General features: G+C 40.3%; 1 protein-coding gene across 1 annotated transcript; it reads right to left on the bottom strand.

Annotated features, from left to right (window-relative positions):
* Positions 1-16,095: 16,095 nt before the first annotated feature.
* LOC128440330 (eukaryotic translation initiation factor 4 gamma 1) lies at positions 16,096-18,179 on the bottom strand. Its single transcript, XM_053423017.1, has 2 exons — positions 16,968-18,179; positions 16,096-16,802 (listed from the first exon to the last, which is right to left on the bottom strand). The coding sequence occupies exons 1-2, from the start codon at positions 17,181-17,183 to the stop codon at positions 16,296-16,298; spliced, it is 723 nt and encodes a 240-aa protein (XP_053278992.1). The 5' UTR covers positions 17,184-18,179; the 3' UTR covers positions 16,096-16,295.
* Positions 18,180-18,790: the final 611 nt, after the last annotated feature.

Genomic DNA, 18,790 nt, shown 5'->3' with positions numbered 1-18,790 from the left:
CGACCAAAAATGTTGTGGGCGGGGCTAAGTACGTCTGGCATCCAGGCTAGAGATCCACAGCTGAGGTGGGAGAATCTGTCCACAGGACAACTATTAGTCGTCTACTCCACAAATCTGGCCTTTATGGAAGAGTGGCAAGAAGAAAGCCATTGTTGAAAGGGATCCATAAAAAATCCCATTTGGAGTTTGCCAGAAGCCATGTGGGAGACACAGCAAACATGTGGAAGAAGGTGCTCTGGTCAGATGAGACCAAAATTGAACTTTTTGGCCTCAATGCAAAACGCTATGTGTGGCGAAAACCCAACACTGCCCATCACCCTGAGCACACCATCCCAACAGTGAAACATGGTGGTGGTAGCATCATGCTGTGGGGATGCTTCTCTTCAGCAGGTACAGGGAAACTGGTCAGAATAGAGGGAAAGACGGATGGAGCCAAATACAGGGAAATCCTTGAAGAAAATCTGATGCAGTCTGCAAAAGACTTGAGACTGGGGCGGAGGTTCATCTTCCAGCAGGACAATGACCCTAAACATACAGCCAGAGCTACAAAGGAATGGTTTGGATTAAAGAATGTTAATGTCTTAAAATGGCCCAGACCTCAATCCAATAGAGAATCTATGGCAAGACTTGAAGATTGCGGTTCACAGACGGTCTCCATCCAATCTGACTGAGCTTCATCTTTTTTGCCAAGAAGAATGGACAAACCTTTCCATCTCTAGATGTGCAAAGCTGGTAGAGACATACCCCAAAAGACTTGCAGCTGTAATTGCAGCGAAAGGGGGTTCTACCAAGTATTGACACAGGGGGGTGAATACTTATGCACCCAACAGATGTCAACTTTTTTGTTCTCATTATTGTTTGTGTCACAATAAAATTTATTTTGCACCTCCAAAGTACTATGCATGTTTTGTTGATCAAACGGGAAAAAGTTTATTTAAGCCTATTTGAATTCCAGTTAGTAACAGTACATAATGGGAAAAAGTCCAAGGGGGGTGAATACTTATGCAAGGCACTGTAAGAGCATATAGTTCACTTCAGTAGGTGTTTTTTTTAAAGGTGGATGACAGGAGATGTCATGTCCTTCTAACCAAAATGATCAGGAAAAAAACCTTCAATTTAATTATAGTACAACACTTCCACCACCTCTCAGTCGTCCAATCATATACGGCCTGTGGCTTCCTGTCTCTCTCACCTTCTGTTCTCTAATGCAGGAGTGAAACAACAACCTCCAAACGTTTATCATCTGGAGACACTTGTTTACTCCTGTATCATATTCACACTAAGTTTTGGTTGGGTTTCCTTTTTAGGAGTTGGATTTGAATATCTGCCCAAGAATTGCTGGGCAATGAACATGATACAGGATACGCAAGATTGTCTAGAAGAGACTGGGGCAGAATCTGATAGGAGCATCTGCAAGGATGCCGCAACATCAATGACAGGCTGCGCGAGAGGACTCATAGTGTCCAAGAAAATGAGCCCTGTGTTACATGACGTTTTGAACGACAGCATCAAAGTGATCAACTTCATAAAGTCAAGGCCACGTAATGTACGACTGTTTCGCCGCCTCTGTGAAAACATGGGAGCTAAACACACACAACTGCTGCTGCACACAGAAGTGCGCTGGCTCTCTCAAGGGAGAAAACTCAATCGGCTGTTGGAATTACGATCTGAATGTAACCCAGGTTAAAAAGAAACATGATTTAGAACATAAATTAGTGAATAAATAATTGAATAAATATTATTAAAATTTACCTGAGTTACGTTGATATTAGTTATAAAATCCATGATTTGATCTGATTAAAATGTTTAACCAAACACAAACAAATATCAAAACTAATACAATAAGGATCCATATTATTAGTTGTGAAAGTAGTTTAAAGTGCACTGTTGCTTTAAGAAAGCACAGTTGCCACAGCCAATGGGAAACCAGGTAGTTCTCCTGCTCCGTAGAACGGCAGGTGGAAGACAGGGAGACAGAGAAAAAGAGACTGGTTTGCAAACAGTGAACTAAAGTTACTAGAAAACCTGGATTTGGACTGTTGTTAACTTTTATTTTATTTTCTAAAAGTGTTTGCGTTCTATTCTGTCTTTGTCGGTGGACTGTGGTTTTTTTGGACATTTGAAAAGAGATTTAGACTGACTGAAAGATCGCGAGGAGCTTAGCATCCATGCTAGCATCGTAGCTTCATGCATGCAGAGGAATTATACTTGATATTGATTATATTGCATTGAATGAATATTGTTTTTTTCCTTGTGTTAGTTGTATTGCAAATGTGTTATATGTTGCCTGTTTATCATTCTATCTAAAACTACTTTTTCTATTCTTATATAAAAGTCCGGCATTTCAACTTATTCTATGGTCTGGTGTGTTCATTATATTTATATTTCTATTGTTTAACTTTTTTACTGCTCCCACGAACTTAGACTCTGGTCCTGTTTCCAACTTAACTGCAACTAGCAGTAAGTGTTACATGAAGTACACACCTTTCTGATTGAGCACAGATCTCCCCATGCCACCTTGTTCCAGGACACAGACTGGCTTGCAAAGCTGTGCTATCTGGCGGATATATTCAGCAAACTGAACAAACTGAATATGTCTCTGCAGGGCAAGCACACCAGCATTTTAAACCTGTATGACAAGGTGGGTGGCTTCCTGAAGAAAGCGGAGCTGTGCAGAAGGGCCTCTGCAGTTGGATCATTTTCTCTCTAGTGAGGATGTGGATCGAGCTCCAGTCAAGTCGGTCATAATGGGACATTTGACCAACTTGATTCAAGATTTTCATCCCTACTTTCCTGACATGGAGGAGAAATCTGCACAGCTGGATTGGGTGAAGCAAATGGAAGCAAGCTACCTGTCATTTATCAGGAAAAACTCCTGGAAGTGTCATCTGACTGTGGCCTCCAGATGAAGTTTGCCACATCCGCACTCACACAGTTTTGGGTGTGTGTGAAGCAGGAGCACCCTGACCTGGGACAGACAGCTTTGGAGCAGCTACTACCCTTTGCCTCCCCATATTTATGTGAGGCCTCCTTTTTTGCAATGACTGTGATCAAAACAAAGCAAAGAAACAGACTGTGCCTGGAGAAGAGCTTGATCACAGCAGTTGCTTCCCTGCCACCAAGACTGACAAAGATCCTCAGTGAAGCACAAGCACAAGTTTCTCACTGAAATGTAAATGCGAAAGCAAAGAGGGCCGTTTAAGTTGTTAAGTATTTTTATGTGCACAAATCTTTATTTATAATTGAGATAATTATTTCTTTTTGTGAAGAAGTGTTTATGAGTAAGTTCATGATTTCAGTTTGAGAACATATCTTTGTTATGATCCCGAAAGAGGGCACTTTATGTTGATATTTGTTTTTATGTGCACACATCTCTATTTATAATTGAGATGTATATCTTTTTATTTCCAAATTGTTCAATAGAGACCACTGCCAATGAGTTGTACTTTGAAAGTGTCTAGTTACAAAATTTAATAAATCAGACACTAACGGCACAGCACTGTGTTTGATCAAAAATGTTTTTTCGCTGGTTAGGGGGTACTCGGCTGAAATCACTGAAAAAAGGTTGAGAACCACTGGTATAGGAAAAACTCAAAAAAATAAGAAGAGAAGGGAAAGAAAGTGAAGATGATGGATAACTTTGACAGAGAAATTAAATTAATGAATTATTCTTAGCTTTTAAATGTAGTATTCTAGGCAATGAGAAAATAAAGAACTCATACCTTAGGAAGCACAGACGATAACTAGAAAATGTATAAAATAACTATATTGAGGTGATACAGTTCTTGCTAGAATACAGCTGCAGCCCAAGTGATAGAGAAGCCATAGAGATTAAGATCTGGGCGACCAAACGAAGTAAAAATCATAATTGAAAGAAATTGAGGTGAGCATAGAACCAAATAAAAGTGTTTATAAACCAAATATCATGTGCATGAGTGATATTCGGTCTAAAATGTAGAACATAACAAAAAAGGTCAGCAAATACCAAATTAAGATAAAAGGTAATTTGACCAAACGGAAATGAATGCTCAAGGTTCAAATAATATAAAGTGCCAACAGAAATTATAAAAAAACAGCGACTGAAAGGAAATTAATTCAGCTTGACAAACAGAAATAAACGTCCTTAGCACCTAATGTAAATTATCGTGCTGCCATTTTTACGTTGCAAAGACCGTATGGGGTCCGGAGACCATACAAGGTCACAAAGACCGTGTCTGAATAGGGCTGCAATTTACGACTATTCTGATAGTCGATTAATCTATCGATTATTGAAACGATTAAGCGACTAATCGGATTATGAATCACACAAATTCTCAATTGCTCTTATTTAGCCAACAGCTTTTACATTTATCTTGGTGTTGTTCGCTGCATGTGATGAGTGAAAATAAAGACGATAAAGATCGATACTTCACTAAAAAATGTCTTTTAATAAACTTTGCTGCTAATTAGGGTACTATTGAAATCGTCTTCTTCAGACTGCATAATTGTGATTAAAATAGATGTTTGTCAGGCAATAGGATAACATTACGCTTTTAAACTCGTAAAAAAAAAGTTTAAACTATATTTTTGTAATGGATTCTAGAATCTTGAGCACAGGTACATACGTTTATATAGCAAACTAGATAACAGGATATCTTACCGAGGCGAGTCTGCATCGACGTTATGATGTCAAACATGCCTCCTCTTCAAATGCACGTGTCCTGCTTCCACGGAAAGCAAGTTCCGCCTTACAAATATTGCAGGTATTTTTTTTTGGTGCTATGTTAAGGGTGAAGTTCTCCAATACTTTTGACTTTCTGGTAAACGATAGTGTTGCAACGGACACCGCCCTTGTTCCATGTTTTGTCGCTATTGCACATGCGCGATCAGAACCTCCAGTAGATCAACGTTTAGTTCAGCTACACGGCAGGAAAAACACTTGCTATGACGTAACAAGCAAATCATCGACCATTAAATTCGTCTGCGACCATTTTTGTAATCCATTTCTGTCGACTACTTCGATTAATCATTGCACCCCTAGTATGCAACAAGTTTGAAAGATCTGAAGAAAGGGCATATTTAAAATGGACAATTTGCTTACATTATTGGCACAACCAAACCAGTGAGTGATATAGTGCACGTTGAACGAGGGATGTCAATAACGAAATACAGGTCAGCAAGGGACCAAACTTAAATACAAGATAATTAGACTAAACGCAAATCAAGGTCCGAAGACCAAATTATATGAAAGGCCCAAAAAAATGTCACATCCAACGACTGAACAGAATTTTAAGTCAGCGTGACAAACACAAATTAAGGTCCTTAGGCCAAACAGAAAATACGTTGCACAAGGCATATATCAAGAAGACCATATAGGGTCCAAAGACCATGGGGTCATGAAGAAGAATTTTCGGTTAACGGCTGTTCACAGGACTCTGCAGGCAGCATCCAAACTGTCAGGAGCTAGTGTTCATTTAAAATTATAACTCCATAGTCACTCACCTAGTCAGCTTATTTTGTTAAAACTTACACAAATTTGTAACAATGTAATATTGTACAACAAATTCTAATCTGCCAAATGTTATTTAGAGTTACCTAGTTAGAGCATTTCTTTCTAAAAAACATTCATACACCACAAATGGCATAGACAGAAACAGATGGCAGCCCCACCGCCAACTGGTGTTTCACTTCTTGGAGTGCATAGAAACAGAAAGCATCTGAATCATCCCTCATCTTTTAACAACATACTCTGGATACTTTGGTTTTAAGTGGTGTTTTGGCTGATGAAGATTCTATGTTATATGGCAGTGAGAGGTTCAGAGGTTCGCTCAGATGTTTATTTTTATCAATGAAATGCAAAGATTTCCTCACAAAAGAGAGAGAGACAGAAAGAGAAGTGCAGAGTGCAGCACAAAATACGAAGTTATAGATCATAAATGTTATAAGTGCTCTACAGATCTCCAGATGAAATATCGGTAACACCAATGTTTTCACCGGTTTATTACCCAGTGTGAAAACTTCCTCATTGTGGCATTCCTATTCAGAGGACTGCATGTAACACGTCGTGTGGGTTTTCCAGATTGTGGGCTTTTAGGAGAAAGTTTACGAATCCTGCTCCCGATGGCTTGAGATCTCGTTGGGTTCCGTACATACTCACATCTGAAGGCAGGTATTCCTTTGTGCAGGTTATCAATAGTTTGCTTGAATGAATGGTTTTGTTTGGGTTTGGTGAGCATTTTCAGAGACTCCTTAAAGACATGTTCCTGTATTTTCTGCTTTTCTTTGAAAGCCATCGGGGCCTCTGATGCCACTGGTGACTCTGAGAATTCCTCAGCAGGGTCATCAACATGACTCTTTATGGAATTTGTTGGATCTTCTATTTCAGTATCCAAAGACGCCTGCACTGGGTCGTAACAGCACTGAAATGATAGACAGGCTTTGTTAGACTAAACATAGTTTTTCAGACAACAAAAGAAATAGATAAATGACAAAAATATAGATCTGAAAGTCTTCAGAGTAATTTATTTTACAGTTATTATATTCTGCAATACATCGAGGACAAAAATTCAAAACATTGAAAATACACATATACACATATTTCAATGACATACCCAGTTTTCAGGGTTCTTCTGCTTATCCTCCTGCTCATCTTCCTGTTCCTCCAGCTGCTCGTCTTCCTGCTCCTCGTGCTGCTCCTTCAGCTGCTTATGTTCCTGCTCCTCTAGCTGCGCATCTTCCTGCTCCTCCAGCTGCAAATCTTCCTGATCCTCCAGCTGCTCCCAAAGCAGCTCCTCCAGCAGCATATCTAGCTGTTCATTATCCTGGTCATCCAGCAGCTCCTCCAGCTGCTCCAACTGCTGCTCCAACTGCTGCTGCTCCTCCTGCTGCTCCTCCTGCTGCTCCTCCTGCTGCTCCTCTTGCTGCTCCTCCAGTTGCACAGTCTCATACATTTCTGACTTAACAGGACCCAAAGCCTCAGTGGGGGGAAGAACTAATCCATAAGTTTGAATTTCCTTGCTTTGACTTGCTGTGAATCAGATGTGTGTGTCAGACAATATCTTGTGTGTGACAACAACAACTTGTTCTTTTTTATTTTGTGTTTCTAAGTCTTACTTAACGGGGCCATCCTTTTCAGGATTTTCTGTGTTTGTAGATTACACCCTTCATCCTATAGAAGGGAAAGCAAAAACTGAAATAAATATATAGTCTGATATCTTAAATAAGCAAAGGTGTGACAGTTCATTGGAACACTATCAAAAATAATTTGATAGTCACGAATATGTGTCTGCAAAATGCTTATATAAAGCATAAACAACAATCTGTAAGTATCACTGGTGTCCACCTTCAACCTCAAGCATAAAGTCCTCAGTATCATTGGTTCACTCATGGTGATCAATCACAGCAGTGGCGTTTCTACATTACCCCACCAGATCCAGATGGCGCTGTTGTGCAGAAAGCTCAATACATCTGTACTTTGTGGCAAAATATATTATATTTTATTTTATATGCAAACTAGCTTGAATGTGTGTGTGAATAATCTTGACTCACAAGCATTATAGTCTTGTTTTGGAGTCATTTGATTCGTGTGTGTTTCTGTCTGTGTGGTTGCTCTGTGAAACGCTTCTCTCTTGCCGTCCGTCTCTGCTCGTGGGGTAATGACCCAAGCTTAATACTGTTGCCATGGAAACACCAATGAACATGAACCACACAGGCCGAAGTTAACATTGGGAGATGGGGCACTTTCAGATTTGCCCCACGAAATCTGCCTAGCAACTCGACTTGAATAATGCGAACGCGACTCCAGCTCCTAGCCTGTTGCCTGCTCGGCCTCACCAGAGCTAACACGCTAACAGGCTAACAGACTACCCCCCCTCAGTGAAAATGACCCGGGATGTGGAGAGGTTTCACTCTCATATCGGATGAATAATACGGTTTGATCTTCGATTTGTTCTCCTGACAGAAAAGCTAGAGACGTCTGTGCTCCCGTTTCTGTGGTAAGTCAAGTTTAGTATTGTATTTATGTGTTAGTAGTGATGAGCAGGTACCTGTACATGGCTTGTTTAGCTCCGCTAGCCTGCAGGCGATGCTAACGGGACCGTACAGAGTTATTGACCCGACATGAACCGACATGATCCGACATGATCCGGTCCAGCCAGCGAGGAAAAGCGTTAGAGTTGATGAGGATGAGTGTGTTTGGAGAATAAGCTCCACCACGTAAGATGTCTAATGTTCATTAAAGTTGTTTCACTCGTCAACCCATTTGACCTGACTACGTTACACAGATTATTATTCTGCAGTAACAGATCTACTGTGATCAACTGAGTATTTAAAATCACATCTGCATTTTAAGAGCAGCTGTTTAAAGTAGCATTACATCTCCTAAAGCTCTTTATTCAGAGAATTGATGTTGACGTTGATGTGAAGCTATGTGTCGGTCTAATCTTTTTACTTTGTTGCAATCATTTTACTATAATGCTGTATTATAGACAACATGTTTGTGTCGCGCTGAGCGCTAAAGCGTCTGAAATGTATATGAAGTAGGATTTCTTCTCCTTGCTGGAACTCAAAATGCAGCCCATAGTTCATCTTACTGGTCTATATAGGCCTACTGCTTATAATAATCAGCTCCCTCTATTTTTATGACGGTGACATGACGTCATACAAAATTGCCCCACCAGAAATTTCAGGCTAAAATGGCCACTGAATCATAGGTGAAAACGTTTAAACAACTAATTCTCCCACAAATGCTTGGTTTGACCTCAACTTGTATATGACACAAAAATACTGGAAGCTACTAGTGACATCTTAGAAGATACAAGCTTGCCCCATAATATATTACCGAGAACTAGAAAGCATGTTTTTTCAACTTACCAGTCTATCCTGGGTTAGGTTATGCTCTGGGCAGGAACAGCTCATTGTAATGTTGAACATTCTTTGCCCAGAGGCTGACTGAAAATTGAACCAGGCTCTGCTCAACCGAGCATACCTCTCTAAGTCCTAGAATACAAAAAGAGAAAATTAACCAAAGAAATGAAATCATAAAAATCTACATTACCAATTAAAACCTCAGGGGTTATAATAAAAATATTTGAGCTTAAATTACGGATGCTGGTTTGAGTTCTGTGGCTGGACACTGGATTCCCAAACCCACAGCCATCCCACTCATCCCCTTGTACCTTTATCCTCTTGTTCTTCTGCTCCAGATTGGCAGAGACCTCGGCCATCATGCAGGTGAGCTGCTCTTGCTCCAGTAGGTTGTGATCTTGGCTGAGGAGCTGCAGGTGCTGAAGAGAGTCGTTTGTGTTCAGCAACCTATCCTCTGTGGCGTTTAGCTTAGCTGCCGTGTTGTTACGACAGGCACGGGTTTGACGGAGCAAAGAAGTCAGGGTCTGGACCTCGTTTGTTTGTTTGACAATGGTCTTTGAATAGGAATGTCATAAAGTTAATAACAGAGAACTTAAGAATTTGAGAAAGATTATTAAAAACACATCAAATTCGGTTTTGAGAGAAAAAACATAGATTTTTAAAATTGGGTAATACATGGGAGCAGATTTCAAATACATGAGGAAGATAAAAGCATTGAAAATTTTAAGGATGGGAAACCACCACCTGTGTTGTTTGTCTTCGACAGTTCTGTGCACACAACTATTGGTAATGATTCAGACCTGAATGAGCATTGAAGACACCAGAAGAACATAACCAACACCAACCTACCATATAAATACCGTTATCAGCACTTTGGTAGCGCTGCAGTGCCACATTGTGGCGATGTTGGAGAGTCTTCAGCTGTCTGTTCTCATTCAGCATCTCACTCAGCTGCTGCAATAGATCCGCCCTCCGGTTCTTCAGCTCGCTGATGCAGATCTGGTTGTTAGACAGGGTCCTTGGGTCTGAAACCTGCTGGGGCTTGTTCGGAGGAAACTTCACGCTTCGGCTTTGAACAGTTCCTTGGGTTTTTGTATTTGGGGTGAGAGTGCCAAGTGTATTTAGATAGAATAAAAAATCAATATATTTACATTCGAAAGAAAAAAAGCATTTCCAATCTCACAAATATGAAATCAGGTTGAATAGAATACCTTTCTCCTTCCCAGATAATGTTGATTCTTGCCACTTGTGTGCATCATCAATACTACAATCCCTCTTGAGAGCAGATGCTGGCTTCCTGAGGTTCTGCTTTTTCACATCCATGACTTCACTGTGCTTTTCTATTCAAAATAAAAACAGGACAACATCAGACTTAACCTTACAGCAAGTATTTTGGTAAGGTAGGAGTTTAAGAGTTTATTTACTGTTGTTATAATATAAAAACACTACATTACTTAAATTAGCTGGATTGTATATTTCAATATAAGGAGTATATGGACTACACACATTCATATTGATGTTATTCTGTTTACGAATTGGAATTCTTAAATAAATATGTAAAATGTTGCCATGTTAGCTATTCTTAGATTATAGCCCCAAAATTCACAATTTTTAAGTCATAGATTTGCAAAAATTTGATAAAGTTATTGGGCTTGTATTTATTAACCTGTCATTGGTGGTGGTGCACCTTGACATAAAATATCTAAAAAGGACAAATGGTCAACTGATCCTGTGATCTGTACGTCATAGGCTAATGATATCAACAGATCAGATGACCAACATTAAAGGCGTGTTACATAAAGGGAACATTGTTTACTATTTCTATCTATTTTTATTTATTCTTCTTCTTTGATCAGTCATTGTTTTCCACCTGCCACACTGAGTTGATGGATGAAGCAATCAATCAAATGCAGTGATGCCGGTAACGCGCTACTTAGTAACGCGTTACTCTAATCTGACCACTTTTTTCAGTAACGAGTAATCTAACGCGTTACTATTTCCAAACCAGTAATCAGATTAAAGTTACTTGTCCAAGTCACCTTGCGTTACTATTTCGGTATTTGTGGTTAGCCCGCTGGGCACGTCCTGCGGCTGGGGGAGCAGTCGCCCCGTCGCCCTCCTCACCACGCCGCCGGAGGCTCGGTGTGCTGCACTCCTCGACGTTTTTTTAGGGGGGGAGGTGCTCGTCCGCGGTGCGGGGGCTTTCCTTATAGTATGCCGCGGGGCGGTGTCCGTCGGCGCTGCGGAAGGCGGGGACCGGTTGGAGGGGACCGGGTACGACGGTCGGCGACAGCGACTCTGGACGTGTGTCGGGCTCTTCTCGCGGATCACCTCAGCTACAGCGCCCGTTAGGGGAACCCTCCGTTCGCGCGGGGGGGGGGGGGGGGGGGGGGGGGGCCTCCGGCGGTGTCTAATAAAGTTAGTGTTGGCCAAACCGGTTGTCATTTTTATGTTGAGGCGGCGGGGGTGTTGTCGGCAGCTGCTGAATGTAACTAATAAAGTAACTTGTAATCTAACTTAGTTACTTTTAAAATCAAGTAACTTGTAATCTAACTTAGTTACTTTTAAAATCAAGTAACTTGTAAAGTAACTAAGTTACTTTTTCAAAGTAACTATGGCAACACTGATCAAATGGCTGCTATGAACCCTAGCAGCCTCGGGGAAGTCTCAAGTCGCATCAAAACAGATCCAACAGCCGGCGTCTGTAATATTTTATAACAGTAGATACACCAGCATTGACACAGCACATTGTAGGTCAGTGGTGTTTTCATTGGAGTAAAGAATATTGTGTTACTGCTTTATCAGCTGTATGTATGTATGTTTGTGTAAACATTAGGATCCTCGAAACCAAAACAACGAAACAAAACAATGTCATTCCGAACCTGGGACATCTGCTTGAACTCTATGTGATGTCAAATGAATCCAAGGGAGTTATGCTTTTAATATAAAAAGTTAGAAATGAGAACAAGTAAAAGATTCATTATTAACAATACGCAGCAAAGGTTATTTATAAATCATTTGTGTGAAGGCCATTATCTGGCTCAAACTGTTCATGCTTTATTGTTGAGTTTCAGTTCTAATGCCTCTTCACAGACACATACACAGAGAAGCTAATATTTAAAATCACAACAACTGCTGAACTCAGGCAGCTTAGTCAGGCCAGACGGGATCCTGTACAACCAGGCCAGAAACATACTGACAAAGGAGATGAGTGTAGCAAAGATGAGCAGCTAGGGTTGCAAAATTCTGTGAATATTCAACGTTGGAAAATTTCCATGGGAATTAATGGGAATATACGGGAATATACGGGAATAAACTGGAAATTGTGTGGGTAATTTATACTAACTGTATTTACCTTGTCGAATACAGACATAAATATAAACATTTTGTTTTTTCATAGGCTGATTTGAGCCCTGAGGAAACTTAGGGCACTTGACAATATGCTTCTGCATCTTTGTGTCATTCTTAACACAAGCCTTTCCTTCTACATTAGCTGGGGTGAAATGTCTCCACACGAGATAGTGCATTGTGGCATTGCTCTGTAGAATAAGATGAGAAAAAAGCTTGTAATAAAACACCAATGCAATGCCAGAGAAACAGTTGGCCAAACAATTGGAATCGTCTTTAAAAATATTTTACAATTGATGGATAAATGAATAGAAATAGGCTAGATGAACAGATGAACAATCCTCAATCAGCATGGTAATATATTTCCCCCAGTAATATCATCGAAACTTACCTGACTAGTCCTGCACACTCCAGCAGGCCTCAATAGCCCTGCTGGAGTGTGCAGGATGCTGGGAATTATCTGTGCATGTGTAGAGAAATGCAGAGTGCAGGGTTGAAATTCAACGTGCAGCCTGTGCTGCATCCCACACATCTTTAAAATAGAGTTTTGAATGATATTTTTATAGCTCATTGTTTAATTTCCACCACATAAGTCTGTTAGTAAGTACTGTTATATTGTAAAAGCGAGTATGAGCATTAGTATTAAAAGTACCAATCAAAGAAGTATGAAATGTCTTGAGAATCAATAACTCAATCAATAAAGGAGTTCAAATATCAGTAATCTTCTGTGTTTGATCCATTTATTTAAATTCATGTGGATCAGATGATTGTTTCTCTGATAATCATCAGGACAATATTCAAGTCTATAATTCCCATTAGAACATCAAAATGTTTGATTTGTTTCTAAATCAAACATTCTTATATTAAATTATCTTTTGGGAATTAAAACAACAAATTAGTTATAACATTTGTATTTTTCAGGAATAAAATAATAAATTTAAAGAAAATCTTTCCGTTTTCTAACGGTTCTCCATCAATCACAATTTAGTCTCAAATAAAGTTATTTATGTGCATGTAACAGAATACATGCACCTGGTTACCTCTGCAAATAGATAATGACATTTCAGTTTCAGCGGCTGTTGCAGAGGTTGGCAAACATCTAATAAACACTTTGCATTCATAGAATAAAAGTTATTGATGTACTCACAGAATAACGACAGCACACTGAGTAAAGAGTGCCCCGTGGTCCCATCCAGCAGCGCCACTCAAACACACTTAGACAGTGAGTCAGTTTCCTTCTTCACAGGAACCTCACACCCCAACTCTGAGGGTGCTTGTAATTCAATACGTTTCTGTTGCTGCCAAGCCAACGTGATAAAAAGTCACCACATGTCCCTACACGAGACAGAACTGTCATCCTTATAGTTACTGAACATTTTGAATTATATGATATCTGAAATAATGGTGATAGCAATGATGGAAATTTAATACAGAAAAAAAGAAAATGTAGTATTCCATCAAATATGTCTTTGTAGATTATGATCATTTCATGTTGTGGAAGATGTCTTTGACTTTTTGATGAGAGGAAACAACGTTGTCTGACGGGAAACCGGCAATCAGTTGTTAAACTACAGCACGCAACATGTTTCCTTTAATTCTAATTCTATTCCAAAGACGTCTATACTATCACTGATTTACAGGCAAGCAAATAATCTGACATTTGTGTGTTGACTTAATCCATAAACACCAGAATGACACAAGATGTACAATATACCTCTGAGTGCATTCGCCGAGCCACGAAAGTCCACTTCAATCAATCTGTAAACACTGATATATCAGTTCTCTAAATGTGAATCATTCACTGGGAAACTGGTGGAAAAGTCCAAATGTTTTTTTAAACAAAGTGAAAAACTACCTGCCCCTTTGTCCGTTTCTGGACCAAACTCTTTGGGTTCTTGGTTCGCTCAGGTCATCGGCCAGTTTGTGATACTCACAAGTGTGGGGGGATGGTCTCCTGTAGTTGGTGGGGCTCTAGAAGCCACACTGACACTGGATCTTTTTTTTTTTTTTTTTTTTAATTCCCCAAATTCCCGAGCTTAATATTCCCATGGAAAGTTGCCTGAAAGTTGCTGAAAATTTTGAGTTATTGATTCTCAAGCCATTTCATACTTCTTTGATTGGTACTTTTAATACTACTGCTCATACTCGCTTTTACAATATAACAGTACTTACTAACAGACTTATGTTGTGGAAATTTATCGCGAGATGTGAAATAAAGGGTTTCTCAGACCGGAGTTGCCTTTGAGTTTGACTTTTTAGTCAAAGTTTCAAGGCGCAACGTGTTTATCAATCTCAATAGCAATCGCGTATCATCGTACAGCCTCGGTTCCCAAACTGGGGTACATGTACCCCTATGGGGTACGCGAAGTGGTTCAGGGGGTACGTGGGGAGAACATTTTATCTGCGTTTTCAAAGTGAAAAAGCCCATTACATTTTCAAACTGAGCTATAAATAATCGCGCAATATTAAATAGTCTGAATAGCCAACTCGCATTGCCAAAAATACCCATATTCAGCAAAATAATTACACTGCCAAAAAAAGTTACAGGTAGGTTAGTGACCGTTAGTCAAAACTAGGGATGGGCATAATTAATCGATTCATTGATCCTTAAGAATTTTGTAGATGACATTATTTTGTCATCTACGATTATTATAAGTCCTGAAATCCCTGACAATTTCAAAGTTTCAAGTGTTATAGGCTGTATACGTGCGTCGGGGGGGGGGGGGGGGGGGGGGGGGGTACGTAGGAGATTGAATGTCTGAAGGGGTACGAGACTGTAAAAAGTTTGGGAACCACTGATCTAGATTAACCTCCATTCATTTGAATTGGTCTCCCCAACTTCTTAATATTTATGATTTATTCTTTTATTTATTCATTCACAGCCTCATTCTTTGGTGCATGATATGGCAAGAAGACAGCAGAATCGCATGCTCTTAAGTAAAGCCGACACTGACAGGATTGTGCGGACCCAGTGTCAGACTGTCCTACAATTTCAAATTCTCAGTTGCTCATTATTCAGGAATAATCTCAGTTATTTGTCTGTCTATCCTATTATCTGGGAACTCATGAAGCGATGAATATATTCTTTATACGTGTGCAAATGAGAGAAATAAATCCTTAAAGCACTGTTGTAATATGCCTTAATTTTAATGCCTTGTTTGTGATGACTATATATTTACATAACTCGAAGAAGCTCATGGGGCCAAGGAAGACAATCGGTGCAGTACTGCCTGTTGCATAACTTTTCATGTAGTGAGTGCATAGATCGTTTTGGCAGGCCAGGCCAACCCATCCATGCAACAACTGTCACACTTAAGCTACTGGAATCCTGAAATATGCTGCGAGTTTGTCTCCCAAAAGAAACACATTTTTAGTCCAGTGCACAAACATAAGCTCACAGACAGAGTCTCTGAGTTTCAGCAGACGATACTGAGCTAATTTTAGGAGTCTGACCTCTGATGCCGTATTTATTACAAATGCACTGAAATGTCTAAAGGATTGGTTGAAAATAGTGTTATTCAACACAGTTGCAGTTTGTCTGTCCTTGTCAAATAATATCATGCTCTTGCTGATGATATAATAAAGCCAAGCTTTTTGTCCATTCATAAATATCACTCTCCAGAGGCTTATATTGAATATCCTCACAGCTTGAAGTGAAACTAGTGGTACACAACCAGCTGTTAGGAGATAAAATATGAGATCAATTATGTTTTTTTTACTGAATTCTCATTTGGATTTGATGTTCAGTTCAGAATAAGTACTTTTGTCAAATGTTGTCCCAGAAACTCTCCAGGCATCTGTGCTTTTCATTGATTATTGGGAAAGTTGTATAAGTTGTATTTCCCACATGTGTTTTAATTGAAATGTGAGGGCAGCTGCATGCAAGACATAAAAACACCCAAATTAAATTTAAAACATTTTATTCATTAGTCGACAACATAGTACAAACCAGAAACAGAGTACAGACATGATGTCACCCAGTGCAAATTATACAGAGTAGGAGCAGGGGTTGTAGTGGGGGGTTAGTGTCCATTTACAAACATCACTGTATAAGTTGTGTAAGTGTATAAGTTGTATTTCCCACATGAGTTTTCATTAAAAACTTAGTGGGGGGTGGAGTATGCCATCTTCCTGGCATCCACTGTTTCCCTCAACAAAAGGGAGAGCCTTGGTGCCCTCTTCCCTTTCTCTGCGATATGGTCCAGCTGGTTATAGTAGGTGTCCATCCCTTCCTTTTCCGTCACCACCTCCAGGTCCTGCTGGATCATCTGGAGGAGCTGACAGAGGCCCTCAAGAGACGGCCCGTCTCCTTTCTGCAACAGCCTCCTGATGCAGCAGTGCATGGATTTCTCTGCCAGCACCTTGGAGAGGAACAGCTCCCCAATAAACCTCAGCATATTGAGGAAGCGACCGGAAGGTTTGGTGTTCTGTTGCTCTTCCCTCAGCCGGTCGGTGACCCTCACATCCTGGACTGGCTTCAGGCAGGACCAACTCTCTTGATGAATGCCCTCCTTGTCCAAGTTCTTCATGAACTCTGCCTGGCAGTGTTTAACCAGCAGAGACCTGAAGGAGACGCTGGCTGACCAGTCAGACAAGGATTGGAACTCCACCTGAAGAGGAGAAAACCATAAAGGAATATTAACACTAATGTAACTCACATACATACATAGGGATCAGTGTGTTAAATTAAGGTTACAACCTGCATACAAATACAAGGTGTCCAACTAAGTAAGAAACAGGATAAAGTAGCTTCCAGTCATAGATGCATCACTTACTTCTGAGAGGTGTTGACACAGCTCCGCGAAGACTGCAGCAGAGTCTGGTTTCTTCACGGCCCTCTTGAAAATGAGCTCAACCATTTCCTGCAGGTTCTCCTCAACGTCCAAGTCCTCGTGACTCAGATCCGTCACGAAGGCTTGAAAGTTTGCAGTGACGCAGCTGACGGACTCGTAGGAGGCAGCGCCGAGAAAGCCCACGTGTGTTGGGATCATGTTGATTCAAATCAATCGTAGTTCTCTTAAAGGCAAATCCAAAGAAACGAGTTCAGGAGCAAGAACAGAGTTCAGGAGCAAGAAAAGAGTTCAGGAGCAAGAACAGAGTTCAGGTGCAACGAGCCAAGTATTCCGAAGAGAACTGACTGAAAACTGACTGAAAACTGAAGCTTATGTAGGGACAGACTTCAAAGGTATATGGCTGCTGCTTTGGTGACCTTCAGTGACATTCATCAAAGGAACAAAGCCTGAGTGATAACGTTCAAAAAAATTCAGAAAATGCCTATTTTTTTTTTTTAAGTGTACAAGTTTAATTTAGATAAACATTAAATTCAAACTTAACGGTTTGAGTGAAAAATCCCCGATGATGCTTCTGAAACTGTGTGTTACAAAAATAAAGTACATCTATTTATCTACATCAATTAGATCTATCTGGGGGGGGGGGGGGGTATAGGGGGGCTAGTAGCGTTCATGCTATTAAGGAACGATAATGCCTGTTTCATATTGGTAAATGTGTCGCTTTCAAGAGTTTTTACAACAACAGTTTTAATTTGGTCAAACCACCACGTGGAAATGTGTCCTTCGAGGGAAATCACTGGCACTAATATGGCAGGCAAAACGTTTGCAGCGCTGTTTGAAGTCAGTGGGCACGATGTACAGTCAGAGTCCGCCTCCGTGTCTTTATTGAACGGGTGTCTCCTCTTCTTCGTCAGCTTCTTCTTCCTCTCAGGCATTTTGAGGCTTTAACGCTCCTTCAACCGTCGCTGGACAACTTTAATGTGCGGGCAGTGAAGTAAAGATATCTCGGCTCGTAGCGTCTCAGCAAGTAACAACACTGAGGTCGGACATGTTGGATACACGTTTGAGGGACTTCTTGCTTCCGCTTTAGTGCGAGACTACCACGGTGTTGTCTGATGCTCCACACCGCCTCCGGCCGCTCCGGGGTGGGATTACATGGTTACGGTGGCCGAGAGAGCTGAACGCACTGCAAATGAAGAAAACACTTTCTGTTAATAGCAACATTTGTTGAAAATGGACACTTGCATCTGTAAATGCCTTTAATTTACATATAATCATTTATTGCACAGATGGGACCAGATCATAGTTCTTGTAAACATTGAATACATTTTCTTTTTGACTCATTTCAAACAAATGATTATGCTTGAAATCTTACCCCTAAATAGGATTGTTCCCTAGGAAATCAGTAAAATGTCCTTTTAAAAACCCTATTGAAAGGCAGGGATAAATCTAGTTAATCTAGATCCTCGGTTCCCAAACTGGGGTACATGTACCCCAAGGGGTACGCGAAGTGGTTCAGGGTGTGCGTGGAGAGAACATTTTATCCGTTTTTTCAAAGTGAAAAAGCCCATTACATTTTCAAACTGAGCTATAAATAATCGCGCAATATTAAATAGTCTGAATAGCCAACTCGCATTGCCAAAAATACCCATATTCAGCAAAATAATTACACTGCCAAAAAAAGTTACAGGTAGGTTAGTGACCGTTAGTCAAAACTAGGGATGGGCATAATTAATCGACAATCGATTAGTTGATCCTTAAGAATTTCATAGATGACATTATTTTGTCATCTACGATTATTATAAGTC

This window comes from Pleuronectes platessa, chromosome 5, assembly GCF_947347685.1.
Source record: "Pleuronectes platessa chromosome 5, fPlePla1.1, whole genome shotgun sequence".
Lineage (NCBI taxonomy): Eukaryota > Metazoa > Chordata > Actinopteri > Pleuronectiformes > Pleuronectidae > Pleuronectes > Pleuronectes platessa.
Note: the sequence above shows the minus strand (reverse complement) of the source record. Positions and strands in the feature narration are given on the sequence as shown.

What these genes read in the sequence shown, in the direction of transcription:
- LOC128440330 (XM_053423017.1), bottom strand. Translation starts at nt 17,183, where the DNA reads ATGATCCCAACACACGTGGGCTTTCTCGGCGCTGCCTCCTACGAGTCC. An exon ending in TGTGTCAACACCTCTCAGAA is followed by an intron (nt 16,803 to 16,967) that starts GTAAGTGATGCA and finishes TCTCCTCTTCAG; the next exon opens with GTGGAGTTCCAATCCTTGTC.